The following is a 27344-nucleotide window of genomic DNA, read 5'->3' on the forward strand; positions in this document are numbered from 1 at the left end:
TGAGCATTCACAAAGTATGGGCACAAAGCACTTTTCTTGTTGCTTAGTTTGAATCTTCAAAGTTATCCTGTGGTCTACATTTCTATTGACTGTAAAAGCTTTTATAGTACCTTAGTACTCCTTGTTTATTACATTAAGTACATTTATTTCTATTATGCTTTTTTCGTCTGGTACTCCTGCATCTAATAAATGTGAAAATCACTATCAAATTCCATTTCTACAAACTTCTTTTTTTTTTTTTTTAGCTTTATTAGAGGTTTTCTTGAACCATACAACTTGCATGTTGATGTTTATTCATAAATTTAATGGCTGTTTTCAATTCAGTATGGATTATGTGGGAGATTTGCTTAGCATGGTATTGAACGTAACTCTGAACTATTTTGTGTAAGGTCCGTGTCCCCCATTGCCCCATTTGTCATTCATTTTAGCAACCAAAATTTAGCCTTATTTTTTACATGTGTGCTTTTTCTTTATTTGGCCACAAGATGGCACTATTTCAGTAAACTTGTTGGGTAGGAGATATAGGATGTTACCATAAAATCTTTTCTAACTTAAAAATGAACAGGAGTTCAGATATTTAGTTTGAGTTTAAATTATTTGACTTTTAAATTTTCAGATCTATAATTTTAGCTCCTTGTTACTTTAGTTCCTTCAGCTTCTTTCTTTACTACTTGATTTTATCTCAAAGAATGGTCCTTAAACCCATAATGTCCCATCATATGGGACACCTATAAAATTACTCAATTTAGGTTTTTATAGGTGTTCATATTTAGGGCAATAGGAAATAATGGGTTTAAACAAGCAATATCTGGGAATCTATTAGAAGTACACATTTGTGGTCCCTAGAAACTCTTGGGTAATTCTCCTCAACGTTTGAGAACTACAACCCTAAACCAGTAGAACATGGTTGTCTGCAACCATTGGATCCTGGTGGTTGTCAAGCAAAAACCCTTTATGCTTTAAGTTGAAAGAATAAGACAGTGTTTTTGCAGTGTAATCTTTTATGTGTAGTTGCGGACTATCTATGAAATATCATGTGTATCTTTGGGTATTAGTTTAATAAACATTTCCCTTCTCTGCCTATGAGCTTCCCTCATTGTTAAAATTCTTCTTGCTTTAATGAGAAAAATCTAGATGGAAGAAAGAAATAGAGGTGTGATAAGATAACAATTATAGAATAAGAAAGGCTAGAGACAAAGCTTGGTTCAGTGAGGGTAGCAGCTCTTTTGAGTTGCCAGCCTTTTAGTTAGGGTGAGATGTGCTAACCAACTTTATTCTGAAATCTTTGGGTCAAAGTAAATATATTGTTTAAACTCAGAAGGAGTTTAGGGATATGTAATCTGTGCTTTTGTTAAAATGAATTTGAGCTAAGATCATTCTATGAGAAATTGGGGAAGAACTTGTGTACATGTTAGTAATCCTAAGGATTCATACTTTTGTGTGTAGTGCTGGGGATCAAATCAGGTCCCTGCATGTGTTATACAAGCACTCTGCTACTGGGCTAAACACCTGGCCTCAAATTCATACGTCTTGAGATATGATTAAAATGCATAATAATTAATTATCCCCAATGGTGTTTTGGTGTTGCAATTAAAACACTCTTTTGTAGAAATGTCTCTGATATGCCATCTTTTCTAAATGTGTACATACACACATACATACACAGATACATATGTGTATAGCTAGAGACCAGCTCTTCCTGAGGAGAAGGTATAATGTTTGAGGAGGTATTAATGTTTGGAGCAGTACTAACACAAGTAAAAATAAAATTTATTTCATGTCTAAAGAACAGATGTGATATTTTAGTGTACTTCTATGAAAATTTCAAGAAAGTCTGGGCCTTTCTTTCATCATAAGTAAATTTATACTAGGTGTTAATCATAAACAGGATTCTGCCTTAATAGACAGTTGTCCTCAGAGTGTGTATTTTCCATGCATTTAAATTTTGCTTCCTCATCATATTTATTCTGTTTATGATGAAGTTCTTAGGTTAATATTAGTAATGTAACTTAATAGTGCCTTTAACTAAAAATTTCTTTTATTACAGATTAATTGAAAGGGTTCTTTAACATAAAATTTATGAGTAATCTGTAAATATTGGGGCATGCACATTTTTATTCCTTATTTTCTCAATTTACATCGTTCCTATCTCAACTTGTAATATGAATTCAAAATTGAGGTTTTTTACTTGGTCTTTTAATCTTACAAATATTATAAACAAATGTGTCAAGCTTTTTATTATGAAATAGTCTCTAAGATCTATTTATGTGTCTTAGGATATTGGTGCTGGAAAAGGCAAATACTATGCTGTCAATTTTCCAATGAGAGATGGTATAGATGATGAGTCATATGGGCAGATATTTAAGCCTGTAAGTATTAATTATTTTCAAAATTGAAATGGAATTTTAAGTATTATTAGAGATGTGTTAATATTTGTTTATTCTATATATAGATTATCTCAAAAGTGATGGAGATGTATCAGCCAAGTGCTGTGGTATTACAGTGTGGTGCAGACTCATTGTCTGGTGATAGGCTTGGTTGCTTCAATCTAACAGTCAAAGGTAAGAAATTTAGATAAGTGTATTCCCCTCAAAAAATTTCTCCTTCCCAAGAATTTCGCCATAGAAGTTCCCATTTTACTTTTCACCTGACATTTTAACACCAAAATGGGTGCTTCTTATCTGGGGTGTGTATATGACTTCAATTAACCTTGTTTCAATTAAGTGTTTTTTATTTTATCATTTATGCATGAATAGTTTCATAAGGCTTGCTGCCATTCCAACTGAAGCAGTTATTTCCAGTGTTTTTGATGATTATATTTTGGTTTCACCTTCTTCCAGATAACTTACTTAATTAGATTTTTAATTTTAGCCTTTTATATTGATTTACCATTATGAAAAAAGAGGATTTAACTCTCTTCACTTCTTTGTTCCCATCATACATGAATTCTTCCCTTATCTCCCTTTTACATACTAGAATATTGGTTGTGATAATCAGTAGTTACAGCAGCAACATCTTTTCGCCATATCTGATTTTTATTTCCTTCATAGCTCAGTTTTGCTAAGTTTTTTTTAGTTGTCTCTTTACTCATTATTAGGCAACCAATGTCTAAATATCTTCATATGTTCAGATGCATCAAGTATTCTATCACTTTTACCTTCCTATTTGGACTGAGTATCCTATACAGATCCTGATTGCTTTGTCTTCTGGCTTCCTGAGAAAAGGTGTGTGGGAAAGGAGGAATGTTACACCAAATTAAATTTTGATCAAATGTTGAAATCAACATGATTAAATCTAGGCCAGACCAAAATAACCATTATGGAATGAATGTCTAGTGTCCATTTAATAGACTCTTAAAATGTATGTGACTCAAATGATTTGTCATGCAGATCATATGAGATTTTGGAGTTTTCTCTCCCATGGGAATGTTTAAGGTAGCAAGTTGATATTCTGCTTTGAATTCTGTCATAAGTGATGAAGAGTTCTCAAATAGAACTTTTCCAGAATGATTGCTGGCCTAAATTTTACTGAATCATCAAATATAGATATTAAAAACTACTTTACCTGATGTTATGCTTGCTACTGTACTTGGTAGGTCAACAATGGTTTAATAACAGCAATTTCATATTGTTGAATTTAAAGTGTTAATAACCATCTGTTGCCTCAAAATGGATATGTGCTTCCTAAAGTGAATGATATGTTTTTTTGGTACTGTGGACCAAATAACTTAGGGCCTTACACATGCCAGAGAAGCACTGACCTATGCCTTCAGACCCTTTAACATACATACTTTTAAAATTTGGATTGACTTTCAGAAAGTTTTTAAAATAATGCTTTGATAATAAAGCATAGCATGTTACTCTTTTTTTTTTTTTTCCTCCGCCATTTTATTTTTTTTTTATTTTTATTTTTTTTTAATTTTTTATTGTTGGCTGTTCAAAACATTACATAGTTCTTGATATATCATATTTCACAATTTGATTCAAGTGGGTTATGAGCTCCCATTTTTACCCCATATACAGATTGCAGAATCACATCAGTTGCACATCCATTAATTTACATATTGCCATACTAGTGTCTGTTGTATTCTGCTGCCTTTCCTATCCTCTACTATCCCCCCTCCCCTCCCCTCCCCTCCCCTCCCCTCCCCTCCCCTCCCCTCCCCTCTTCTCACTCTGCCCCCTCTACTGACATTCGTTTGTCCCCCTTGTATTATTTTTCCCCTTCCCCTCACTTCCTCTTGTATGTACTTTTGTATAACTCTGAGGGTCTCCTTCCATTTCCATGCATTTTCCCTTCTCTCTCCCTTTCCCTCCCACCTCTCATCCCTGTTTAATGTTAATCTTCTTCTCATGCTCTTCGACCCTACTCTGTTCTTAGTTACTATCCTTATATCAAAGAAGACATTTGGCATTTGTTTTTTAGGGATTGGCTAGCTTCACTTAGCATAATCTGCTCTAATGCCATCCATTTCCCTGTAAATTCTATGATTTTGTCATTTTTTAATGCAGAGTAATACTCCATTGTGTATAAATGCCACATTTTTTTTATCCATTCATCCATTGAAGGGCATCTAGGTTGGTTCCACAGTCTAGCTATTGTGAATTGTGCTGCTATGAACATCGATGTAGCAGTGTCCCTGTAGCATGCTCTTTTTAGGTCTTTAGGGAATAGACCAAGAAGGGGAATAGCTGGGTCAAATGGTGGCTCCATTCCCAGCTTTCCACGAAATCTCCATACTGCTTTCCAAATTGGCTGCACCAATCTGCAGTCCCACCAGCAATGTACAAGTGTACCCTTTTCCCCACATCCTCGCCAGCACTTGTTGTTGTTTGACTTCATAATGGCTGCCAATCTAACTGGAGTGAGATGGTATCTTAGGGTGGTTTTGATTTGCATTTCTCTGACTGCTAGAGATGGTGAGCATTTTTTCATGTACTTGTTGATTGATTGTATGTCCTCCTCTGAGAAGTGTCTGTTCAGGTCCTTGGCCCATTTGTTGATTGGGTTGTTTGTTCTCTTATTGTCTAATTTTTTGAGTTCTTTGTATACTCTGGATATTAGGGCTCTATCTGAAGTGTGAGGAGTAAAGATTTGTTCCCAGGATGTAGGCTCTCTATTTACCTCTCTTATTGTATCTTTTGCTGAGAAAAAACTTTTTAGTTTGAGTAAGTCCCATTTGTTGATTCTAGTTATTAACTTTTGTGCTATGGGTGTCCTATTGAGGAATTTGGAGCCCGACCCCACAGTATGTAGATCGTAGCCAACTTTTTCTTCTATCAGACGGCGTGTCTCTGATTTGATATCAAGCTCCTTGATCCATTTTGAATTAACTTTTGTGCATGGCGAGAGAAAGGGATTCAGTTTCATTTTGTTGCATATGGATTTCCAGTTTTCCCAGCACCATTTGTTGAAGATGCTATCCTTCCTCCATTGCATGCTTTTAGCCCCTTTATCAAATATAAGGTAGTTGTAGTTTTGTGGATTGGTTTCTGTGTCCTCTATTCTGTACCATTGGTCCACCCGCCTGTTTTGGTACCAGTACCATGCTGTTTTTGTTACTATTGCTCTGTAGTATAGTTTGAAGTCTGGTATCGCTATACCACCTGATTCACACTTCCTGCTTAGCATTGTTTTTGCTATTCTGGGTCTTTTATTTTTCCATATGAATTTCATGATTGCTTTCTCTATTTCTACAAGAAATGCCGTTGGGATTTTGATTGGCATTGCATTAAACCTATAGAGAACTTTTGGTAATATCGCCATTTTGATGATGTTAGTTCTGCCTATCCATGAACAGGGTATATTTTTCCATCTTCTAAGATCTTCTTCTATTTCTCTCTTTAGGGTTCTGTAGTTTTCATTGTATAAGTCTTTCACCTCTTTTGTTAGGTTGATTCCCAAGTATTTTATTTTTTTTGAAGATATTGTGAATGGAGTGGTTGTCCTCATTTCCATTTCAGAGGATTTGTCGCTGATATACAGGAATGCCTTTGATTTATGCGTGTTGATTTTATATCCTGCCACTTTGCTGAATTCATTTATTAGCTCTAATAGTTTCTTTGTAGACCCTTTTGGGTCTGCTAGATATAGAATCATGTCATTTGCAAATAGTGATAATTTAAGTTCTTCTTTTCCTATTTTGATGCCTTTAATTTCTTTCGTCTGTCTAATTGCTCTGGCCAGTGTTTCGAGAACTATGTTGAACAGAAGTGGTGAGAGAGGGCATCCCTGTCTTGTTCCAGATTTTAGAGGGAATGCCTTCAATTTTTCTCCATTCAGAATGATGCTAGCCTGAGGCTTAGCATAGATTGCTTTTACAATATTGAGGTATGTTCCTGTTATCCCTAGTTTTTCTAGAGTTTTGAACATAAAGGGATGCTGTACTTTGTTGAATGCTTTTTCCGCATCTATCGAGATGATAATATGGTTCTTATTTTTAAGTCTATTGATGTGGTGAATAACATTTATTGATTTCCGTATATTGAACCAGCCTTGCATCCCAGGGATGAATCCTACTTGATCATGGTGCACAATTTTTTTGATATGTTTTTGTATCCGATTCGCCAGAATTTTATTGAGGATTTTTGCATCTAGGTTCATTAGAGATATTGGTCTGTAGTTTTCTTTCTTTGAAGTGTCTTTGTCTGGTTTAGGTATCAGGGTGATGTTGGCCTCGTAGAATGAATTTGGAAGTTCTCCCTCTTTTTCTATTTCCCGAAGTAGCTTGAAAAGTATTGGTATTAGTTCCTCTTTAAAGGTTTTGTAAAACTCTGCTGTATACCCATCCGGTCCTGGGCTTTTCTTAGTTGGTAGTCTTTTGATGGTTTCTTCTATTTCCTCAATTGATATTGGTCTGTTTAGGTTGTCTGTATCCTCCTGACTCAATCTGGGCAGATCATATGACTTAAGAAATTTATCTATGCCTTCACTATCTTCTAATTTATTGGAGTATAAGGATTCAAAATAATTTTTGATTATCTTCTGTATTTCTGAAGTGTCTGTTGTGATATTGCCTCTTTCATCCCGTATGTTAGTGATTTGAGTTCTCTCTCTTCTTCTCTTCGCTAGCATGGCTAAGGGTCTGTCGATTTTGTTTATTTTTTCAAAGAACCAACTTTTAGTTTTGTCAATTTTTTCAATTGTTTCTTTTGTTTCGATTTCATTAATTTCAGCTCTGATTTTAATTATTTCTTGCCTTCTACTTCTTTTGCTGTTGTTTTGCTCTTCTTTTTCTAGGATTTTGAGATGAAGTATGAGATCATTTATTTGTTGGTTTTTTCTTTTTTTAAGGAATGAACTCCAAGCAATGAATTTTCCTCTTAGAACTGCTTTCAATGTGTCCCATAGATTCCGATATGTTGTGTCTGTGTTTTCATTAATCTCTAAGAATTTTTTAATTTCCTCCTTGATGTCTTCTATAACCCATTGATCATTCAGTAACCTATTGTTCATTCTCCAAGTGATGTATTCTTTTTCCTTCCTTCTTTTATCGTTGATTTTCAGTTCCATTCCATTATGATCAGATAGGATGCATGGTATTATCTCTACTCCTTTATATTGTCTAAGAGTTTCCCTGTGACATAATATATGATCTATTTTTGAGAAGGATCCATGTGCTGCTGAGAAAAAAGTGTAACTGCTTGATGTTGGGTGGTATATTCTATATATGTCAATTAAGTCTAGGTTATTAATTGTGTTATTGAGTTCTATAGTTTCCTTATTCAACTTTTGTTTGGAAGATCTGTCCAGTGGTGATAGAGGTGTGTTGAAGTCTCCCATGATTATTGTATGGTGGTCTATTAGACTCTTGAACTTGAGAAGAGTTTGTTTGATGAACATAGCTGCACCATTGTTTGGGGCATATATATTTATGATTGTTATGTCTTGTTGGTGTATGGTTCCCTTGAGCAGTATGTAGTGTCCCTCTTTATCCCTTTTGATTAACTTTGGCTTGAAATCTGTTTTCTTTGATATGAGTATGGATACTCCTGCTTGTTTCCGAAGTCCATATGAGTGATATGATTTTTCCCAACCTTTCACCTTCAGCCTATGTATGTCTTTTCCTATCAAATGCGTCTCCTGTAGGCAGCATATTGTTGGGTCTTGTTTTGTGATCCATTCTACTAGCCTGTGTCTCTTGATTGGTGAGTTTAAGCCATTAACATTTAGGGTTATTATTGAGATATGGGTTGTTGTTCCAGCCATATTTTTTTATTTATGTTACTAAACATGGTTTGTTTTCCTCTTTGATTATTTTCCCCCCTTTAGTGTCCTATCTCACACTGTTGGTTTTCATTGTTATTTTCCATTTCCTCTTCCTGTAATGTTTTGCCAAGGATGTTTAGAAGAGATGGTTTTCTAGCTGCAAATTCTTTTAACTTTTGTTTATCGTGGAAGGTTTTAATTTCATCTTCCATCCTGAAGCTTAATTTCGCTGGATACACAATTCTTGGTTGGAACCCATTTTCTTTCAGTGTTTGAAATATGTTATTCCAGGATCTTCTAGCTTTCAGAGTCTGTGTTGAAAGATCAGCTGTTATCCTGATTGGCTTACCCCTAAATGTGATCTGCTTCCTTTCTCTTGTAGCTTTTAAAATTCTCTCCTTATTCTGTATGTTGGGCATCTTCATTATAATGTGTCTAGGTGTGGGTCTCTTATGATTTTGCACATTCGGCGTCCTGTAGGCTTCTAGGATTTGGGGTTCTGTCTCATTCTTCAAGTCTGGGAAGTTTTCTCGTATTATTTCATTGAATTGATTGCTCATTCCTTTGGTTTGAAACTCTGTCCCTTCCTGTATCCCAATGACTCTTAAATTTGGTCTCTTGATGTTATCCCATATTTCTTGGATGTTCTGCTCATGGTTTCTTAACAGTCTTGCTGAGCTGTCTATGTTCTTTTCAAGTTGAAATACTTTATCTTCATTGTCTGATGTTCTGTCTTCTAAGTGTTCTACTCTGCTGGTAGTATTCTCCATTGAGTTTTTAAGTTGGCTTATTGCTTCCTGCATTTCTAGGATTTCTGTTTGTTTTTTATAACCTCTATTTCCCTGTATAGTTGATCTTTTGCTTCTTGGATTTGTTTATGTAACTCATTGTTGAAGTGATCTTTCATTGTCTGATTTTGCTGTCTGATGTCTTCCTTGAGACTCCAGATCATCTGAAGCATGTATATCCTGAATTCTTTATCTGACATTCCATCTGCTGCAGCTATTACCTCTTCTAACGTTGAGTTGACCTGCATTGCTTGTGGTCCTTTCTTTCCTTGTCTCTTCATACTGTTTGCATTCCTTTCTACTTGGTGAAACTGTTGTGCTATTGAATTTTCCCCCTATATATTTATATTGGTCTTGTATAGTTGCAAAGTCTCCCTCGCAGGCGCGGGCGGCGGCTCTGCCCCTCCTACAATTGGGGCAATGTGCCTACCACGCCGGGAGGCCGCTGGGCCTGCTCTGCCGGTCGGTAGCAGGTCCGCCGACCTTGCAGGCGCAGGCGGCGGCTCTGTCCCTCTGCGGGCCGCTAGGCTTGTTCTGTCGGTGGTCGCAGTTCTGCCTACTTTGCAGGCGCAGGCAGCAGGTCTGCCTACCTTGCAGGCGCGGGGGGGGGGGGGCGGCTCTACCCTTCCTCAGGCCACTGGGCCTGTTCTTTCTCTCGGTTGCAGGTCTGGCCTGTTCTGATGGTGGTCACAGTTCCGTCTACCTTGCAGGCGCGGGGGGTGTGGGGAGGCTCTGCCCCTCAGCAGGCCGCTGGGCCTGCTCTGTGCGTGGTCACAGTTCCCTCTACTTTGCCGGCGCAGGGGGAGGGGGCGGCTCAGCCTCTCAGCAGGCCGCTGCTCCACTTCTGCCGGTGGGTCGCAGGCCCGCCTACCTTGCAGGAGTGATTGGAAGCTCTGTCCCGCCGCGGGCCACTGGGCCTTTTCTGTCGGTGGTCACCTTTCCACCTACCTGGCTGGCGCGGGGGATGGGGGGCGGCTCTGCCCCTCAGCAGGCCGCTGGGCCTGCTCTGTGCGTGGTCACAGTTCCCTCTACCTTGCCGGTGCAGGGTGAGGGGGCGGCTCTGCCTCTCAGCAGGCCGCTGCTCCTCTTCTGCCGGTGGGTCGCAGGCCCGCCTACCTTGCAGGAGTGATTGGAAGCTCTGTCCCGCCGCGGGCCACTGGGCCTTTTCTGTCGGTGGTCACAGTTCCCCTACCTGGCAGGCGCGGGGGGTGTGGGGCGGCTCTGCCCCTCAGCAGGCCGCTGGGCCTGCTCTGTGCGTGGTCACGGTTCCCTCTACTTTGCCGGCGCAGGAGGAGGGGGCGGCTCAGCCTCTCAGCAGGCCGCTGCTCCTCTTCTGCCGGTGGGTCGCAGGCCCGCCTACCTTGCAGGAGTGATTGGAAGCTCTGTCCCGCCGCGGGCCACTGGGCCTTTTCTGTCGGTGGTCACAGTTCCCCTACCTGGCAGGCGCGGGGGGTGTGGGGAGGCTCTGCCCCTCAGCAGGCCGCTGGGCCTGCTCTGTGCGTGGTCACGGTTCCCTCTACTTTGCCGGCGCAGGAGGAGGGGGCGGCTCAGCCTCTCAGCAGGCCGCTGCTCCTCTTCTGCCGGTGGGTCGCAGGCCCGCCTACCTTGCAGGAGTGATTGGAAGCTCTGTCCCGCTTCGGGCCACTGGGCCTTTTCTGTTGGTGGTCACAGTTCCCCTACCTGGCAGGCGCGGGGGGTGGGGGGCGGCTCTGCCCCTCAGCAGGCCGCTGGGCCTGCTCTGTGGGTGGTCACAGTTCCCTCTACTTTGCCGGCGCAGGGGGAGTGGGCGGCTAAGCCTCTCAGCAGGCCGCTGCTCCTCTTTTGCCGGTGGGTCGCAGGCCCGCCTACCTTGCAGGAGTGATTGGAAGCTCTGTCCCGCCGCGGGCCACTGGGCCTTTTCTGTTGGTGGTCACCGTTCCACCTACCTGGCAGGCGCGGGGGGTGGGGGGCGGCTCTGCCCCTCGGCAGGCCACTGGGCCTGCTCTGTGCGTGATCACAGTTCCCTCTACCTTGCCGGTGCACGGGGAGGGGGCAGCTCTGCCTCTCAGCAGGCCGCTGGTCCTCTTCTGCATGTTACTCTTAAAATAATAAATGTACATTGTATTTCAACTGATAGCATTTTCATTTGTATAAAGCTTATAAGAATATTTGTAATTGCAGGTTTTAAATATGATTGTAAATTTCTCTACTGCCAGAATCTATTTGGATTTCTCAGGTCTCCTAAAGTTGTTTCCTTTTGTTCATCTCCCTTCTGCCTTCATTTATACTCTTGGTGTAAAAATAGTCGTTTTACAATTACCTGAAGAGAACAGCAACTAAACTTTATAAATAAATGTCTTTGGATGATGAGGTTGTAGGTAGTTAGTATTTTTCTTTGTACCTTATTTTCCCAAATATTCTTCAAAATGCATGGATTTCTTTTATAATTGAGGAACTTTTTTCCTTACTTTATGATTATGTGCCTAAAGAAGTTACTTTTAACTTGTAAATTATTGAACCATGCATGATATTTGTTCAGAGGAAATATTTAGTTTTTATGTTAGGTTTATAATCTCATTATTTAAGAAAATTATGCAAATTTCCACTATCTAAAAAAAACTTTGATTAAACTTTGTGTTATAACCTTCCAAATATTCTATACATATAGGGGAAAGTGGAAACAAAAGTCAATTCAAGCCTGGGGTGGTGGCACACATATGTCTGTAATCCCAGTGGCTTAGGAGGCTGAGGCAGGAGAGTCACAAGTGCAAAGTCAGCCTCAGCAAAGGCAAGGCACCAAGCAAACTCATTTGAGACCCTGTCTCTAAATGAAATACAAAATAGGGCTGGGGATGTGGCTTGGTGGCCGAGTGCCCCTGAGTTCAGTCCCTGGTACCCAAAACAAAAAGTCAATTTGGATTGTATATAATGTTTTATTATAGCCTGATTTCCCCCTCCCCCATATAACCACAAGTTTACATTTGTGTTTTAAAAATCTTGTCTCCTCCCCCCACCCCCTATACTAGGGATGAAACCCAGGAGTATGCTACCTCTGAGTCATATACCCAGCCCTTTTTATTTTAAACAGGATCTGATTGAGTTGCCCAAGCTGGCCTTGAACTTGTAGTCCTCCTGCCTCAGCTTCCCAAGTCACTTGGCCATACAGACATGTGCCAGACTGCCCAGTACATATTTGACTTTTCTATCACAGACATTTACTAAAGATACTCTCATTTATTATTATGTGTAAGGAAAGTGATTAGCAAGGAGTTTTAGACTAGAAATTTCTCAAATTTTTATTCTTTAAAGTATTTAAATTCAACTCATTTTGGTTAAGCAAAATTTTGTTTGCATTTACTACTGTTGTAAGGTTCATTTTTCAAACTGTTAGAGTAGATGGATTTTGTTATTACCCAAATCTTTTTTGTCTTAGGTCATGCTAAATGTGTAGAAGTTGTAAAAACTTTTAACTTACCATTACTGATGCTTGGGGGAGGAGGATACACAATCCGCAACGTTGCCCGATGCTGGACATATGAGACCGCAGTTGCCCTTGATTGTGAGATTCCCAATGGTAAGTATTCACATTGCAGGATATGTATTGTATGGACTGTCAGTACAAATAGATGAATGAATGATTATATTCCAAAATTATATAAATTAGATAGCATTTACTTTACGTTCACTTTTGAACATTTTCTGTGGAAATATTTCCTTACCTGTATCTATATTCTACATATGATTTTTGTAAGGAAACTGAACTTTTAATTATGTAACTTTATTTCATTGTTTTTAATAGAACTGCCATATAATGATTACTTTGAATATTTTGGACCCGACTTCAAACTGCATATTAGTCCTTCAAACATGACAAACCAGAATACTCCAGAATATATGGAAAAGATAAAGTAAGAAATCTTTGAATCATTTTGCTAACAATTTCATCTTGACAAAAGCTTTGGAAGAATAATTAGAGTGGATTTATTCTAATTTATACATTAGAAATTTCCTTTGTTATCTTGAAAAGGGTTTGAAACATCAGGATTACTGATTTAATTTCTTAATTTGATGGAAAGGTATGAGCTTCATAGATAAAAATATTTTCATCATTTTTTAATTGAAAAACATTTTAACATTGCAGGTGGCACTCTTAAGTTTGATTTATATTATTATCAGACACGTTTTCTCAAATCTTTATCTCCATATAGTGTTCAAGAGACATAGTAGTACACAGGTATTGGTTCCTCTTTACCAAAGACTAGCCATATGACATTAGATAGGTTCATTTGACTTTATGTTTATGTTGCCTCATCACGGAAATGGGGGATAAAACAGTATCTGACTGGTAAGTTGTGCAGATTAAATACATGCAAAGTATTGATGCTTAATGTTGGTATTATTTTAGTTAACTGGTTAAGCTAGATAAAACATGAGTATTTTTGCTTATATTTTTATTTGCATGCAAGAGGAACTTCAAAGGACATGAATTTTGTCTAATAACAATGTGTATAATTTAGACAGCGTTTATTTGAAAATTTGCGCATGTTACCTCATGCACCTGGTGTCCAGATGCAAGCTATTCCAGAAGATGCTGTTCATGAAGACAGTGGAGACGAAGATGGAGAAGATCCAGACAAGAGAATTTCTAGTAAGATAATGTTAAAGGTTTTTATGATACCAAAATAGCACTAAAGGGCTTGTTTCATGAACACATATTATTGACATTTTCTCCATTTTTAATCTTATATAGATTTAGCTCTTTAATATATCAAAGCCTGGTTTGGATGTCAGTAGTTTTTTTTTTTTTTTAATAGTACTATATGTATATAATTGCAAGGTTTCCTGTGGTTGGGGTTATATAGCTCACTGATAGAGTACTTGCTTAGCATATTCAGGACTATGGGTTAAAGCCCAGTCACCAAAGAAAAGTATAAGTTTCAAAAGTGAGCCACTTATTTAATTTGAGAATAATCGAAAACACCCCATTTGTTCAAAGTAGGATGAGTTAGATAACATGAAGTACCTTCTGTTTGATTTTATAGCTTCTCATTACATATAATAGGATGGATTGTTAGGTTTATAGCATAAGGGTGTGCCTAACGGTATACACAATCTAACATTTTTGTTATTATTAGAATATTTTATTTTTATCTATTTCTCAGCTCTGAAATAAGAGGGCTGCTTTTTAGGTAAAGACATTGTCCTATTTAAAAAACAGTTTCTCCAAAGTTTTGCCTTTAAAAAAAAAAAAATGACATCCTGAAAAGTTTCTCATGTCTCTTTGAACTATATCTATATAGATCAAAGCTAACTTTTTAGTATTAAGCAAACCATTCAAAACTTAAAATTTTTAAGCATTTTTTATACTTCTAAATGTGGTGACTGTTTTGTGCATCTGTATGGGTATAATGATTGTGAATTTTTTTTGCCAGAATATATTAAAATCTTTTTTATATGTCAGTTCGAGCATCAGACAAGCGAATAGCTTGTGATGAAGAATTCTCAGATTCTGAGGATGAAGGGGAAGGAGGGCGTAGAAATGTGGCTGATCATAAGAAAGGAGCAAAGAAAGCTAGAATTGAAGAAGACAAGAAGGAAACAGAGGACAAAAAAGCAGGTCAGGTTTACTTTTTGGTAAATGTATGTTTTTAAGATTGAGCATTTTTATGAGAACCTGAAATCACAACTACACAAGTATCAGATGGATGTGAAAGGTAGATAATGTTTTTTCCCCATTTAAACTGTGTTTAACTCTTAAATATCTTTTGATTAAAGCTTTTCAAATGTTTCTATTTACATTCGCTTTTATAATACAGGAGACCTTATTTCCTTCTCTTAATGACATAGGTTGAAAATAGTGAACATTGTACTATGATCTATATAAATTGAGTAAGAAGACAAAATGGTTGTAATTCCATTTGTGGTGTATAAACAGCTGAAATCCTGAGGTAATTTTTACCTACCTAATTTAATGGAAGTCAAACAAAAAGTTTCATTATCTTCAGACTAGTTTCGTCATTTTGAAAATGGTCATGTAATAGACTTTGTTCAAAAATTGAAGAAAACAAAAACTAAGGAAATATAGAAAAGGATTTGTGAACTGAACTGGGAAGAGATACTGCTTTCTGATGCTTTAATATATTTCAGAATGCTGTCAGGTAGTTGAATTTTGTAAACAAGAAGCTCTTACTATCTTTTACCTGCATTTCCAGAATATTTGTATTTTATTTAGAGACAGGGTGTCAACTGAGTCTCTTAGTACCTCAGCCTCCAGAGCCACTGGGATTACAGTTGTACACCACCACACCCAGCTAGTTGTTTTCTTTCATTGTTAGTATGTTATCTTTTTCCTTTTTTATTTTTAAGTGTTTGTTTATCATTTTTAAATCTTTTATCTTTTTTGTAACTTTTCTTCCAAATAAATGTACTAGGGTGCTTGTGTTTTTTATGGCTATTTTAACTAAAAATGAAAATAACATTAAATATCTTACTGGCCCAGTGGTGGATTAATCTGATAATATTCAGCTCCTTAGTACTTTTATTGCTGATTTTGATGCCTTTTTTAAAACCAGGTTGTTTGTTGATAGACTTCTCTTAGGGCTTTATAAATTGTTAAAAACCCTTCAACAAATAGAAAAAAGAAAGACTAACAGAAAATTTTTCAAACTTATGTATATTTAATGAGTTTAGGAAGAGTTGGGGAAGGTGGATAAAAGGAGGTTGGAATTGATCAGTGCATCTGTATGTGTGTATGCATAACACATTGAACCCGATTATGTGTGTTAAAAAAAAAGTAAAAGATAAAAAAAAAGATTTATAGATCTAACCCTAGAATATAAGGTCATTCCTTTTCTTCTTCATCCCTTTTTATTACTTTTGAATTATAGTTTACATAGATAAAAGCAGAACAAATGTTATGAAAATCCATTTTGTCAACACATATATTTGTATTAAAAGTTATGGGATACCTGAGGATATTTTTCTATGTCCTTATGAGGTCATTTCATCACAACTTGGGTTTGTTTACATATTTAAAGAAAATTTTCAGCACATTTGGGATAATTTGTTTTCATAATCTGAAGTTTATAGGGTTACTACTGATACTATGTTAAAATTGTGAACTTCCAGTATTGATTTAATGAGGGTTAAAAACTAGAGGTCGGAATAATGAGATTGACTCTGTTTCTATCTAACTTTTCCCCTGTTCTCACAGTATTCCTGCCATATTGGTCTTTAGTTTCTTCTTCCATCTTAACAGTTCCTTCTTGCCTCAAAGTCCTTGAAGTTTTTCTCTATTGAAGATACTTCTCCTTTCTTGTCCATGCAAAATCTTCATTCTTCAGGACACCTCTTAAATCTCATTTGGTAACCCTTTCTTACCTTCCATAATGCTGTATTCATGTCTGTATGCTGAACTTTTTCACAGTATCTACCCCACCTATAATACTGTGATCCCATAGAACAAAAAGTTCAAAAAGGGAAAGACCCAGTATTGCATTGACAGCTTAAACCTCCGTCATGTAGTGTATCAAACACAAAGCTTATTTAATTACTGAGTTCTTTAATATCAAGATTGCAAATGAGTTTTTTATATTTTAAAAGCATATTTTATGGCTGGGGTTGTGGCTCAGTGGCAGAGTGTTCACCTAGCACATGTGAGGCACTGGGTTCAAACCTCAGCACCACATAAAAATAAACAAAATGAAAGTATTGTGAACATGTACAACTAAAACAAAAATATATTTTTAAAGTATATTTTAAAACAAAATATATATTTTATATACTTCAATAGGTTTTAATCTTTTTCTCATCTTTGCTTTTAGATGTTAAGGAAGAAGATAAATCCAAGGACAATAGTGGTGAAAAAACAGATACCAAAGGGTAAATAATATTCCCTATCTAGTAGTTTTTATTATATCATAAAAATAAAAAACATTTGAGGGCATATGTATACTTACGAAGTACTGGACTAGAATATAAGAACATTATCAAATTGAGTGAAATAATCTGAATTTATTCTTGTACATAAATTTCTAAAGTCAGTGTTTGCGTGTAATTTATCTGAAGTAAATGATTTTTACATGCTGTAAACCTTAATATATGCACTAGTGGTTTTCTTGGTTCTCAAATTTTTGCACAGTTGTGTGTGTGTGTATGTATGTATGTGTGAAATAGATGAACTTAAACATTGGGCTCAAATAACAATTTATAAGTAAAAGCATAATCAAGGATTTTTGTCAGAAAGCATGTGTTATTGGTAACATAATTTTGTGCTATAAATGAAGAATAACTTTGAATAGATTGTACAGACTAAGGCATTAATTACTCTTTAGGCTTAATCAGCTGATGTGTTTGTTGACATGAACCTACAGGATCTGATCAGTATATTTCATGTTACCTCTTTCAACAGAGCCAAATCGGAACAACTCAGCAACCCTTGAATTTGAGAGTCCTCCCAGTTTTAGGAAACCATTTAAAAAGTGAGAAAATACTGGGACAAAAAAAAATGTTTTCTCTTTGAAGACTTCTGGCTTCATTTTATACTACTTTGGCATGGACTGTATTTATTTTCAAAATGGCTTTTTGTTTTGTTTTTGTTTTTCTTGGCAAGTTTTATTGTGAGTTTTTCTAATTATGAAGCAAAATTTCTTTTCTCCACCATGCTTTATGTGATAGTATTTAAAATTGATGTGAGTTATTATGTCAAAAACTGATCTATTAAAGAAGTAATTGGCCTTTCTGAGCTGATTTTTTCCATCTTTTGTAATTATCTTTATTAAAAAATTGTACTTGGATTGCCTTTTGTCTTTTTATTAAAAATGAAAGTTTGTTTTAGTGGTGAAAGATGATTGCAGCTTTCAAGATAGCTATTTACTGCCTGGAACAGTGGTGTGACTATAAGTCCCAGTTTCTTGGGAGGCTGAAGCAGGACGATGGCAACTTCAAAGCCAGCTTGGAAACATAGCAAGCCCCTATCTCAAAATAAAAAATAAAAGGATTAGAGATGTAGCACAGTGGTAAAGCACCCCTGGATTCAGTCCCAGTAGGGAAAAAAAAAAAAAGATAGGTGTTTAATATAAGTTTTTCTAGCTATAATAGAAATGCTAATGCTACCACTTTGTTCTTTATAGCTTAGTATCAGTGAAGATTGACATCTTGTTAGAATTTGTCTTTGAAATTCATAATACAAGCTGTATAATTAAGATATAGGAATTATCTTTGAGCTATTTCAGAGTCCCAAAAATTGGAAATAGAAATTATGAATTGAAATGAAAGACTATCTATAATCAAAAAAGGAAACAGTAAACTTAATGTTGAGCTATATATAGTGAGTTTTAATTTATTGTGTTGTGGGTCATCTCCCTTTACTGTTTACCAAGTAGATAAACCAGAACCACTATTTCAACAAAACCTGTTTATCATTGTTGTTTAGGGTTTTGTTTTGTGTGTACTGCATTTATATGACATCAAGATTTTATTCTAACACTCAAGTTTCCAAATCAAGGAAATAAATGATTTCTCATTAGTAACTATAGTATACTCACTTTAAGATTTGGGGAATTGCTGCAACTGACCATAAAGGAAAAATACCTACAGTTTACATGACAGTGCTAGGAAGCAGACAAACGTGGTCATTTCTACTACCAAGATGTTCACAGAATAAAAACATTTTTAGAAACTTGCCAAAACTTGTAGAATCTTTTTGCCAGGTGTAGGTAACCTTTGAGATAAAAATTACAGATGCTAGAAGATAGTACAGTCAGAAATGCTTTTCTGCCAGCCATTAACTATTTCAGACATTCATAAAAGCACCTAGACTTATAATGAAACAACTGTTTTAATTTGGCCATGTTTGCAGAATTTGAAAACATCTTTAATATACAGAGACTGAGCCCTGTCTTTGCTTTATCATTTATAATTTCTTTCCCACTCTTCAGAAGTGGCCATTATTTTGAAGTTAATGAATATTGTTATCCATGTTTTTACCCCTTCACTACATATTTGTTAGGAATCTATAGACCTTATGACATTAATGACAAAGGAAAGTAGGAGCATGATATAGAACTATTGTCTCAAGAAAAGTTTCCCAAAAAATTTCAGCCAGGTTATTTAATAAAACATTAATACACAGACACCATAACAAATAATAAATATCATTTTTTGAAAAAGAGACTATTACAATAGCAATGATTAAATGTCTACAAGTATATAAAGAAACTGTTTCAGCATAAAATGCATAGTAGGAAGTCAAGATAAATACTCTAAAACATTTTTAGAAATTAATACAGTGTGAAAAGATTTAGTAAAGAGATTATTCCATGAGTGGTGTGGGGATAATGTAGCCAAATAGGAAAAAAAAATGACAAAAGGGGGGGGGGGTGGTAGATGGCAAAATTGCATCTCATTTCGATTCAAAAAGCTAAAGATTATTATATAGAGAAAAAAATTTTAATGTTTGAAAGATGAAAGTTGGGAAAGAAATATAATTTCTAATATGAAAAGATCTTTAACTTTGTTTAGGAAATGCAAACTAAGAACTATGGGGATACTTTTTTTCTTGCACTTAGCTTTTAAAACCTTGTTTACAAGTTTTTTTAAAAATGGCAAGAGTTTGAGGGAACTTACATGAAGAAGGTGTGTGAATTCATAGAATCTCAAGCTTAATTTGACATTCTTTATTTCAAATAATCTGATTCATAATTCCACTTCAAGAAATTTAGCATATAATGTGCAAAAAAAAAGGCTTTCATTATTCATTGTGCAGCTTTAAGGTGAAAATAACCTAAATGTTTCATAGGGGACCAGTTAATGCTTATAAGATAATGAAAAGATTGTCACGATACATATTAAGTTAAAAAGAAAGGGGTGGGACATGTGATAGTAACTTCTGTGTAAAAAATACACAAAATTACTTGATTATACAAATACTGTCTAGGAAAAATAATGAAACTGAGTAGCATTGGCTGCTTTCATAGGAAGTTGAATGCTAAGCCATTTGGATAACATACCTTTACAGTAATTTTTAATTAAAAAATATAACCAAATGATTGCTGGTCAAAAAACCAGAGATGTATATTCTTACAGTTTCTTTTAGATGATCTCTCCAATTATCTCACAAAATAAGGGCAATTCTTGCAATTCAGAGTTGCTAGACAATGACTCTTAGTTTTGTTTCTTCCAAGGTGAAAGACTTGCATAGGCTTACCAAGGATGAAACAGGGATCCTCTGGAAGAATCATGGAGCTGGAGTAAAGTAGCTATCAACTATCACAGTTTTAAACATTGCATTTTAAAATCAAGACTCCAACTCAACTCATTTTCAGTTAATGAAGGTGTGTTGCTAGTTTGTTCTTAATGTTTCTTATTTTTCCAGGGCATCAGCAAAGACACTATTCAGTAGTTATATATAATAATTAATCTTTGCATTTCTACCAAAGCTGCATTCTGTTAGTAGGTGCTTTTTCAAATTCTTTTTGTCAAAGTCATTAATTTGATCTTCCAGTTTCTATGGCTTCAGTACAGAAATTTCAAAATTTCTCTGATAGCTGGTATTCATAGCATCCCTCATTCATGTCGTGATATAAATGAGAACAGGGTTTTTGAGCTTAAAATGAGAATTTTGATTTGTGTACTATCACAAGTAGTAACTTTCAATATCTTAAAATCCTTTTTCTTCATCATAATCTTCAAATTACTCAGTTTCTGTGCCTCAGTCACTTCGTAATTTAAATGAGGAAGAGATCATAGTCCCTACCTCAGGTTTGTTGTAAGTACTGAGTTTCTGCATACTAATGCTTAGTAAGTGTTAGCTGCTGGTGTTACAAGGTAAAGGTGGATAGACGGGGCCAAAATAGTGCAGGAAGGGACATCCCAATCTTAAAATATTTCATTTTGTTATTGATTATTCATGAGTTAATAGCATTATATGGAAACAGTGCTCAGGAAGGCTACATGTTAAAAGCCGTTCAGCAGTTGTTGCATTTTCTAACCACACCACAAGATGGCAGATTCTCCATTTTTTAATTTTTTTCCATTGTTATTTGACATCTTCTCCTGTAATTGTCCATTTAACAGAGTAACATGTATTAATAGGTTCTCTTGAGTGCAATATTGGATTAGAATCTATTTGAATTAAACTACAATGTACTGATTTAGGTTTTTCTATAAGGAGGAAAATTTTAACATCAATTCTTGCACTTTAGACCAAATAATAGAATGTATCTGATAGTAACTGGTTACACTAGTGGCTTTTCTAGTCAAAAGTAGAATGCGACTAAATATTAGAGCCAGAGCCAGAATAATGTGTGTGTGTGTGTGTGTGTGTGTGTGTTATTTTACTTTAATTTTTATTTTTTGGTTAGAAGTGGAAGTGGAATCAGTTAATAGGAACAATGAGCAAGAAGAATTGAGATTTCTTTCTAAAAAATGTAATAATAGTGAAGGTAACATTGGGATCATTGAATTATTGTTCTACAACTTCTGTTACTGAACTTAGTACCTATTCATTTTAATCTTTGAACACTATAGAGTTGTGATTTGGGTTACTAGTAATTCCTTTTTGATAAATAATGAGAAGAAACTCTTTGATTAGATTTTGTTATTTGCTCTTATTTGATAATTTAAGAATGTTTTACTCTAAACATTGACAAAATTCACATAAAGAATTTCTAAAATAAAATTAATAGATGTCTGAATAGCTAAAAATTTTCAACTACACCTATGCAGTCAGTGGAACAAAACAATAAATCGAAACTTTCCTCTTTTAGGGTTGTGAATTTGTTACTTTACTGACAATTAAGAAATGTTCAGCTTCTCTCTTACATCATCTAACAGATCATCTTCTTTGTTTCTTCAGAAATCAACATTTCAAGGTTCACTTCCAGTCATGTAGCACATACGAATAGAAATAGAAAACTTTTCAATAAAAAGGTAAGTACAGATAGGTAGTAAGGTGAAAGAGCATATCAAAACTGCTTCTAGCTGACAAACACCAACCAAAGGTCATCATATTTATGGAAAACAATAAACTAATGATTTGAGAGACAAGGAATTCTCCTTTAGCCCTTTCTTCTTTGTTTCTTTCTTAGGTTAGCAGAGTTTGATACTGTGTCTCCTTTGACTAGATTCTAGGTGAGGGTACCCTTCAAGCTCCAGTGGTAAATAACAGCCCTCCAAATGTGGGGATGGGAACCTACACTTCACCAGAACTTCTCTAAGACTAGATTTCTAATTTCTCTAGAATCTAGGTATGTCCTTTTTACTCATCATCTGAATAAGAAAATTTGGGCAAGCCAGATGCAAGGTATCTGCTCTAAATTTTTTTTACCTAAAATGGCCATACAGTATTTTCCGGGAAGAAAAAAAAAAATCCTTTACAATCCAAAGTCCAAACTAACTGACATCAGCTTCATTAACCAAATGTAAAGATAAAATTTTTGGTGATTTTAAAGAAGAAAATAATTATTTTCAAGCATAGTATAGTGTTCACATGTAATAGTTTTCAGTATAGTTTCTGTGCTATTCCCTTGTGATGCCGAATACCCTTTTGAAATCTATTTTGTTTGAACAATATATCTTTAAATGATAAAGTATTCCAAATTTAATTACTCTTCTACCATCCTTCTTCAAAATTAGGCAGAAAAACAAGTCTTTTCTTTCTGGCTGTTTGGCGCTGTGGAGGGCAATATATCTGATTTCCCATATATGCACTCGTAAGCCCTAATAGTTACATGATGATAACATCTTAAACTTGTTTGTGCTTCTGACCTGACCTCGAAACACCATCATTACTTGTAGCCATAACATGTAGAGAACTGTCCATTGAAAAGTAGAAAATGGGTGTCACACCAGCCTTTGCTTTATATACCTTTACTTTGAGGGAGTCAGTTCTGTCCTTCAGTTTGCCTGGGAAGCTGCTTAGGTGTCTTGGTCCATTCTGTGTTGCTATAATGATACCATAGATTGGGAATATACATTTGGCTCATGGTCCAGGGGTTTGGGAGGTCCAATATCAAGGTGACAACATCTAGTGAGGGCTTTAGTGCTTCATCATCCCTAACAGAAGGGCAAGTGAGCACATAAGAGAGGGCCATACTAACTTTTATAAAAAGCTCACACATGATAACTAACTTATTCTCACAATAACAACAATTGGGTCAAGCTCTTATGGCCCAATCTCCTCTTACTTCATCCCAGCCTCCCAATATTGTTGCACTGGGGATTGTTTTCAAACTATGAACCTGGAAGATATGTTCAAATCATAGCTTTAGGTGACCACTGATGAGTAACACTGTTTCCTACCACACCTCTTTTACTTGTGCCAGACATCACAAGTTTATCAGCCCTTTCTCGCCTTAAAGTCCTTGTCAATCCAGATAGTCACTACAGTTAATCAAAGTTAGCATCAGATATTAAATGCTTTTGCCTTTCCTGTGCTGCAAGAACACTAAAGTCTAATCAAAAGTATGCCTTCGTATCTTTATGCATAATAAATATGTAATAATATTTCTTGGTTGTTAAATATGGTATACTTATTAGATTTTTTTTTTTTTTTTTTTGTACCAGAGATTGAACTCAACCACTGAACCACATCCCCAGTCCTATTTTGTATTTTATTAGAGACAGGGTCTCACTGAGTTGCTCCGCTCCTTGCTAAATTGCTGAGGCTGGCTTTGAACTCGAGATCCTCCTTCTTCCACCTCCTGAGCCACTGGTATTACAGACATGCACCACTGTATCCAGCCTAGAAATTCTTTTTCAATGTCAGCTTTTTTCTGATATCTAAACTGGGCCCATAGAATATTTAATTTTAAATTATTTCATTATGTTGCACTTTGCTATTGAAAAAATACCATGAAAATCAGGGATGAGAGTTTCCCTGCATTGGAATCTAGTCAGGAGACAGAAACCATATTGCTCTTTGAACATGAACAGTTTAATAAAATTATTAGTCATAGCAGAATTGTACTTGCTTTAGAACACTTGCAGTCAGATGACATTAGAGTAAACTGTACTATGTTTATAAGGCTATGTATAGGTTATAACTGGGCTCCATCACTTCCTATCCTGTGACCTTGAACATGTTTCCTAAGCTTTAGTTACCTCACCTATAAGTGATGGGAATAGTATAAACTTCAGATAGACAAAAATACATGAAGGAATTTGTTTTTAATCCAGAAGCAGAATTGAAATGGAGACCACTGCAGAAAAGGAAAATTATCATTTTGAAAAGTTAATAGACAAATTGCAACAGAAAGCAGTCATTTCCCATGCCAGAACTCCAGAAAGGAATGGGATATGGGAAGTAGCTCTGAAAGCTACAGTGCAGATTGGAACTGAAAATGGCAACATTTTCAGCTCCAATCTTGATGACTTTAAGAAGAGCAGATTCACCCTACCTTACCCGAAGAAGCTTGCTTGATAGGCACCCTTTATGCCCCAATAAAAGAGGTTTGCTTTCTCTTTGACACACTGAGAAAATGAAACTTAATGCTGGTGTTTGAAACCCCTTTGAGTCGCAGTGTGGATCTCATTGTTTTCTTCATTTGGGGAATTTGTTGAGCTTCTTAGATTTGTTGGTTCATTTATTACAACAAATTCAAGACAGCCTTTCAAAGGGCCAAAAGAATTAAGAAACTCTTAGATATAAATAAAATATTATTATTGAAATAAAGATTATAGAGAATACAAAGAATTATAAATCAGCAATTTGAGAACATAGGTAAAATGGAATAATTCCTAGTAACAAATTACCAAAACTGATTCAAAAAGAAATTGAAAATTCCAATAGACCTGTAAATAAAGAGACTTAGTAATCAAACCCAGGTGTGTTGATGTGTGCCTTTAATCCCAGCTACTTGGGAGGCTGGGGCAGAAAGATTCTAAATTCAAGGCCAATCTGGGCAACTTAGTGAGACCCTGTCTCAAAAAAGGACTGGGAATGTAGCTCAGTAGTAGAATGTCCCTCAGTTCAGTCCTCAGTACTGCTAAATACATATATACATACTAGTAATCAAAAACTTCAGGATCAAATGGCTTCACTGATAATTTCTACCTTTGCTTTATTAGTAGTGTGTATTATATTGATTTGTTTTGTTTATTATTAGTTATTGTTAGGGTTTTTTAATTTTTTAATTCTTATAATACTTGACAATAGAGTGTATTTTTATATACATTACATGGAGTAAAACTTCCCATTTTTGTGGTTTTACATGATGTGGAGTTACACTGGTCATGTATTCATGTGTGAACATGGGAAAGTTGTGTTCAATTCCTTCTAATGTCTAGTATTCCCATCACCCCTCTTCCCTTTATTTCCCTTTGTCTAATCCAATGAACTTCTATTCTTCCCTGCCTTTCCTCCTTATTGTATGTTAGCATCCACATGTCAGAACATTCGGCCTTTCTTCTTTGAGGACTGGCTTATTTCAGTTAGCATTATAGTTTCCAGTTCCATCCTGGTACTGGCAAATGCCATAATTTTATTTTTATTTATGGCTGAGTAATTCCATTGTATATATACCACATTTTCTTTATCCACTCATCTGTTGAAGGGCACCTAGGTTGGTTCCATAGCTTTGCTATTGTGAATTGAGCTGCTATAAACATTGATGTGGCTGTGTCAATATAGTATGCTGATTTTAAGTCCTTTGGGGATATACTAAGGAGTAGGATAACTGAATCAAATGGCTCCATTCCAAGTTTTCTGAGCAGTGTCCATACTGCTTTCCAGAATGATTGCATCAATGTGTAGCACCACCATCAAAGTATGAGTGTACCTTTTTTCCCACATCCTCATCAACATTTATTGTTATTTGTTTTCTGGATTATTGCCATTCTGACTGGAGTGAGATGAAATCTCAGTTTATTACGTCCTGGAGATTAATGCTCCATCTGAGGTCAGGTGGAAAAAATTTTCTCCCATTCTATAGGCTGTCTGTTCACATTATTGATTGTTTCCTTTGCTGTGAAGAAGATTTTTAGTTTGATTCCATCCCATTTATTGAGTTTTGATTTTACTACTTGGGCTCTTTTTGAAGAATTTGGTTCCTAAGCTGACATGATGGGAAGTTGGGCCTACTTTTTCTTATATTAGGTGCAGGTTCTCTGGTCTAATACCTAGGTCCTTGATCCACTTTGAGATGGATTTTATTCAAGGTGAGAGATAGGAGTTTAATTTCATTTTGCTTCATATGGAGTTCCAGTTTTCCCAGCACCATTTGTTGAAGCAGCTATGGTTTCTCCAATGTATGTTTATGATGCCTTTGTCTATTATGAGATAACTGTATTTATGTGGATTTGTCTCTGTGACTTCTATTCTATACCATTGGTCTTCATGTCTGTTTTGGTACCAATACCATTGCCATTTTTGTTACTGTAACCTGTACTATAATTTAAGATCTGGTATTATGATGCCTCCTGCTTCACTTTTCTTTCTGTGGATTGCTTTGACTATTCTGAGTCTCTTATTTTTCCAAATGAATTACATGACTGCTTTTTCTGTTTCTGTGAAGAATGCCATTGAGAGATTGATCAGAATTGCATTAAATCTGTATAGTGCTTTTGGTAGTATGGCCATTTTGACAATATTAATTCTGCCTATCCAAGAGCAAGGGAGGTCTTTCCATCTTTTGAGGCCTTCATTTTCTTTCTTTAATGTTCTAAAGTGTTCATTGTAGACGTGTTTCACCTCTTTTGTTAGATTGATTCCTGAATATTTTGTTTTGAGGCTGTTGTGAATGGGACAGTTTAACTAATTTCTCTTTCAGTTGATCCATCACTGATGTATAGGAATGCAATTAATTTATGGGTATAAATTTTATATACTGCTACTTTACTGAATTCTTTTATGAGTTCTAGAAGTTTTCTGATGGGTTTTTTTGGGGGGAGGGGCATATTCTAAATATAGAATCATGTTGTCAGGAGGTAGTGATAGTCTGAGTTCTTTTCCTAATTGTAGCCCTTTAATTTCTTTCTTCTAATTTCTCTGGCTAGAGTTTCCAGGACTGTGTTGAATAGAAGTGGTGAAAGAGGGCATTCTTGTCTTTCCAGTTCTTGGAGGGAGTGTTTTCAATTTTTCTCCATTTAGAATGATGTTGGCCTTGGGTTTTGCTGAGAGCAATAGCCCAGTCAGAATGATGCATGGCATTTTTGCCAGAACGGAGTGGTTGAGAGGTGAGAGAGTGGTTGAGAGATGATAATAGTTATGTTAAGCTGTGTGTTCAATTGTAATATTAGACCCCTGCTGTCTGCCTCGGCCTGCTACTTTGGAGTTCTCGCGGAGAGTTCCCATTGGTTGGGGAAGTGCCAGAGGAGAGATTTCCGGTTGGTGGTTCCTGGAGTAGCCTGTAGATGGCGTTTGGGAGAATT

General features: G+C 36.1%; 1 protein-coding gene across 1 annotated transcript in view; it reads left to right on the forward strand.

The window, feature by feature from the left end:
* Hdac2 (histone deacetylase 2) overlaps positions 1-17770 on the forward strand; it is a 32483-nt gene extending 14713 nt beyond the window's left edge. The window contains exons 7-14 of the mRNA XM_027928126.2: positions 2277-2369; positions 2453-2561; positions 12409-12549; positions 12775-12883; positions 13493-13623; positions 14437-14592; positions 16799-16856; positions 17386-17770. Coding sequence (XP_027783927.1) covers positions 2277-2369; positions 2453-2561; positions 12409-12549; positions 12775-12883; positions 13493-13623; positions 14437-14592; positions 16799-16856; positions 17386-17416 — 828 coding nt within the window. The 3' untranslated portion in view covers positions 17417-17770. The remainder of the gene's footprint in view (positions 1-2276; positions 2370-2452; positions 2562-12408; positions 12550-12774; positions 12884-13492; positions 13624-14436; positions 14593-16798; positions 16857-17385) is intronic.
* The last annotated feature ends 9574 nt before the right edge of the window (positions 17771-27344 follow it).

The sequence above is a fragment of the Marmota flaviventris genome, chromosome 6 (genome assembly GCF_047511675.1).
Source record: "Marmota flaviventris isolate mMarFla1 chromosome 6, mMarFla1.hap1, whole genome shotgun sequence".
NCBI classification, from domain to species: domain Eukaryota; kingdom Metazoa; phylum Chordata; class Mammalia; order Rodentia; family Sciuridae; genus Marmota; species Marmota flaviventris.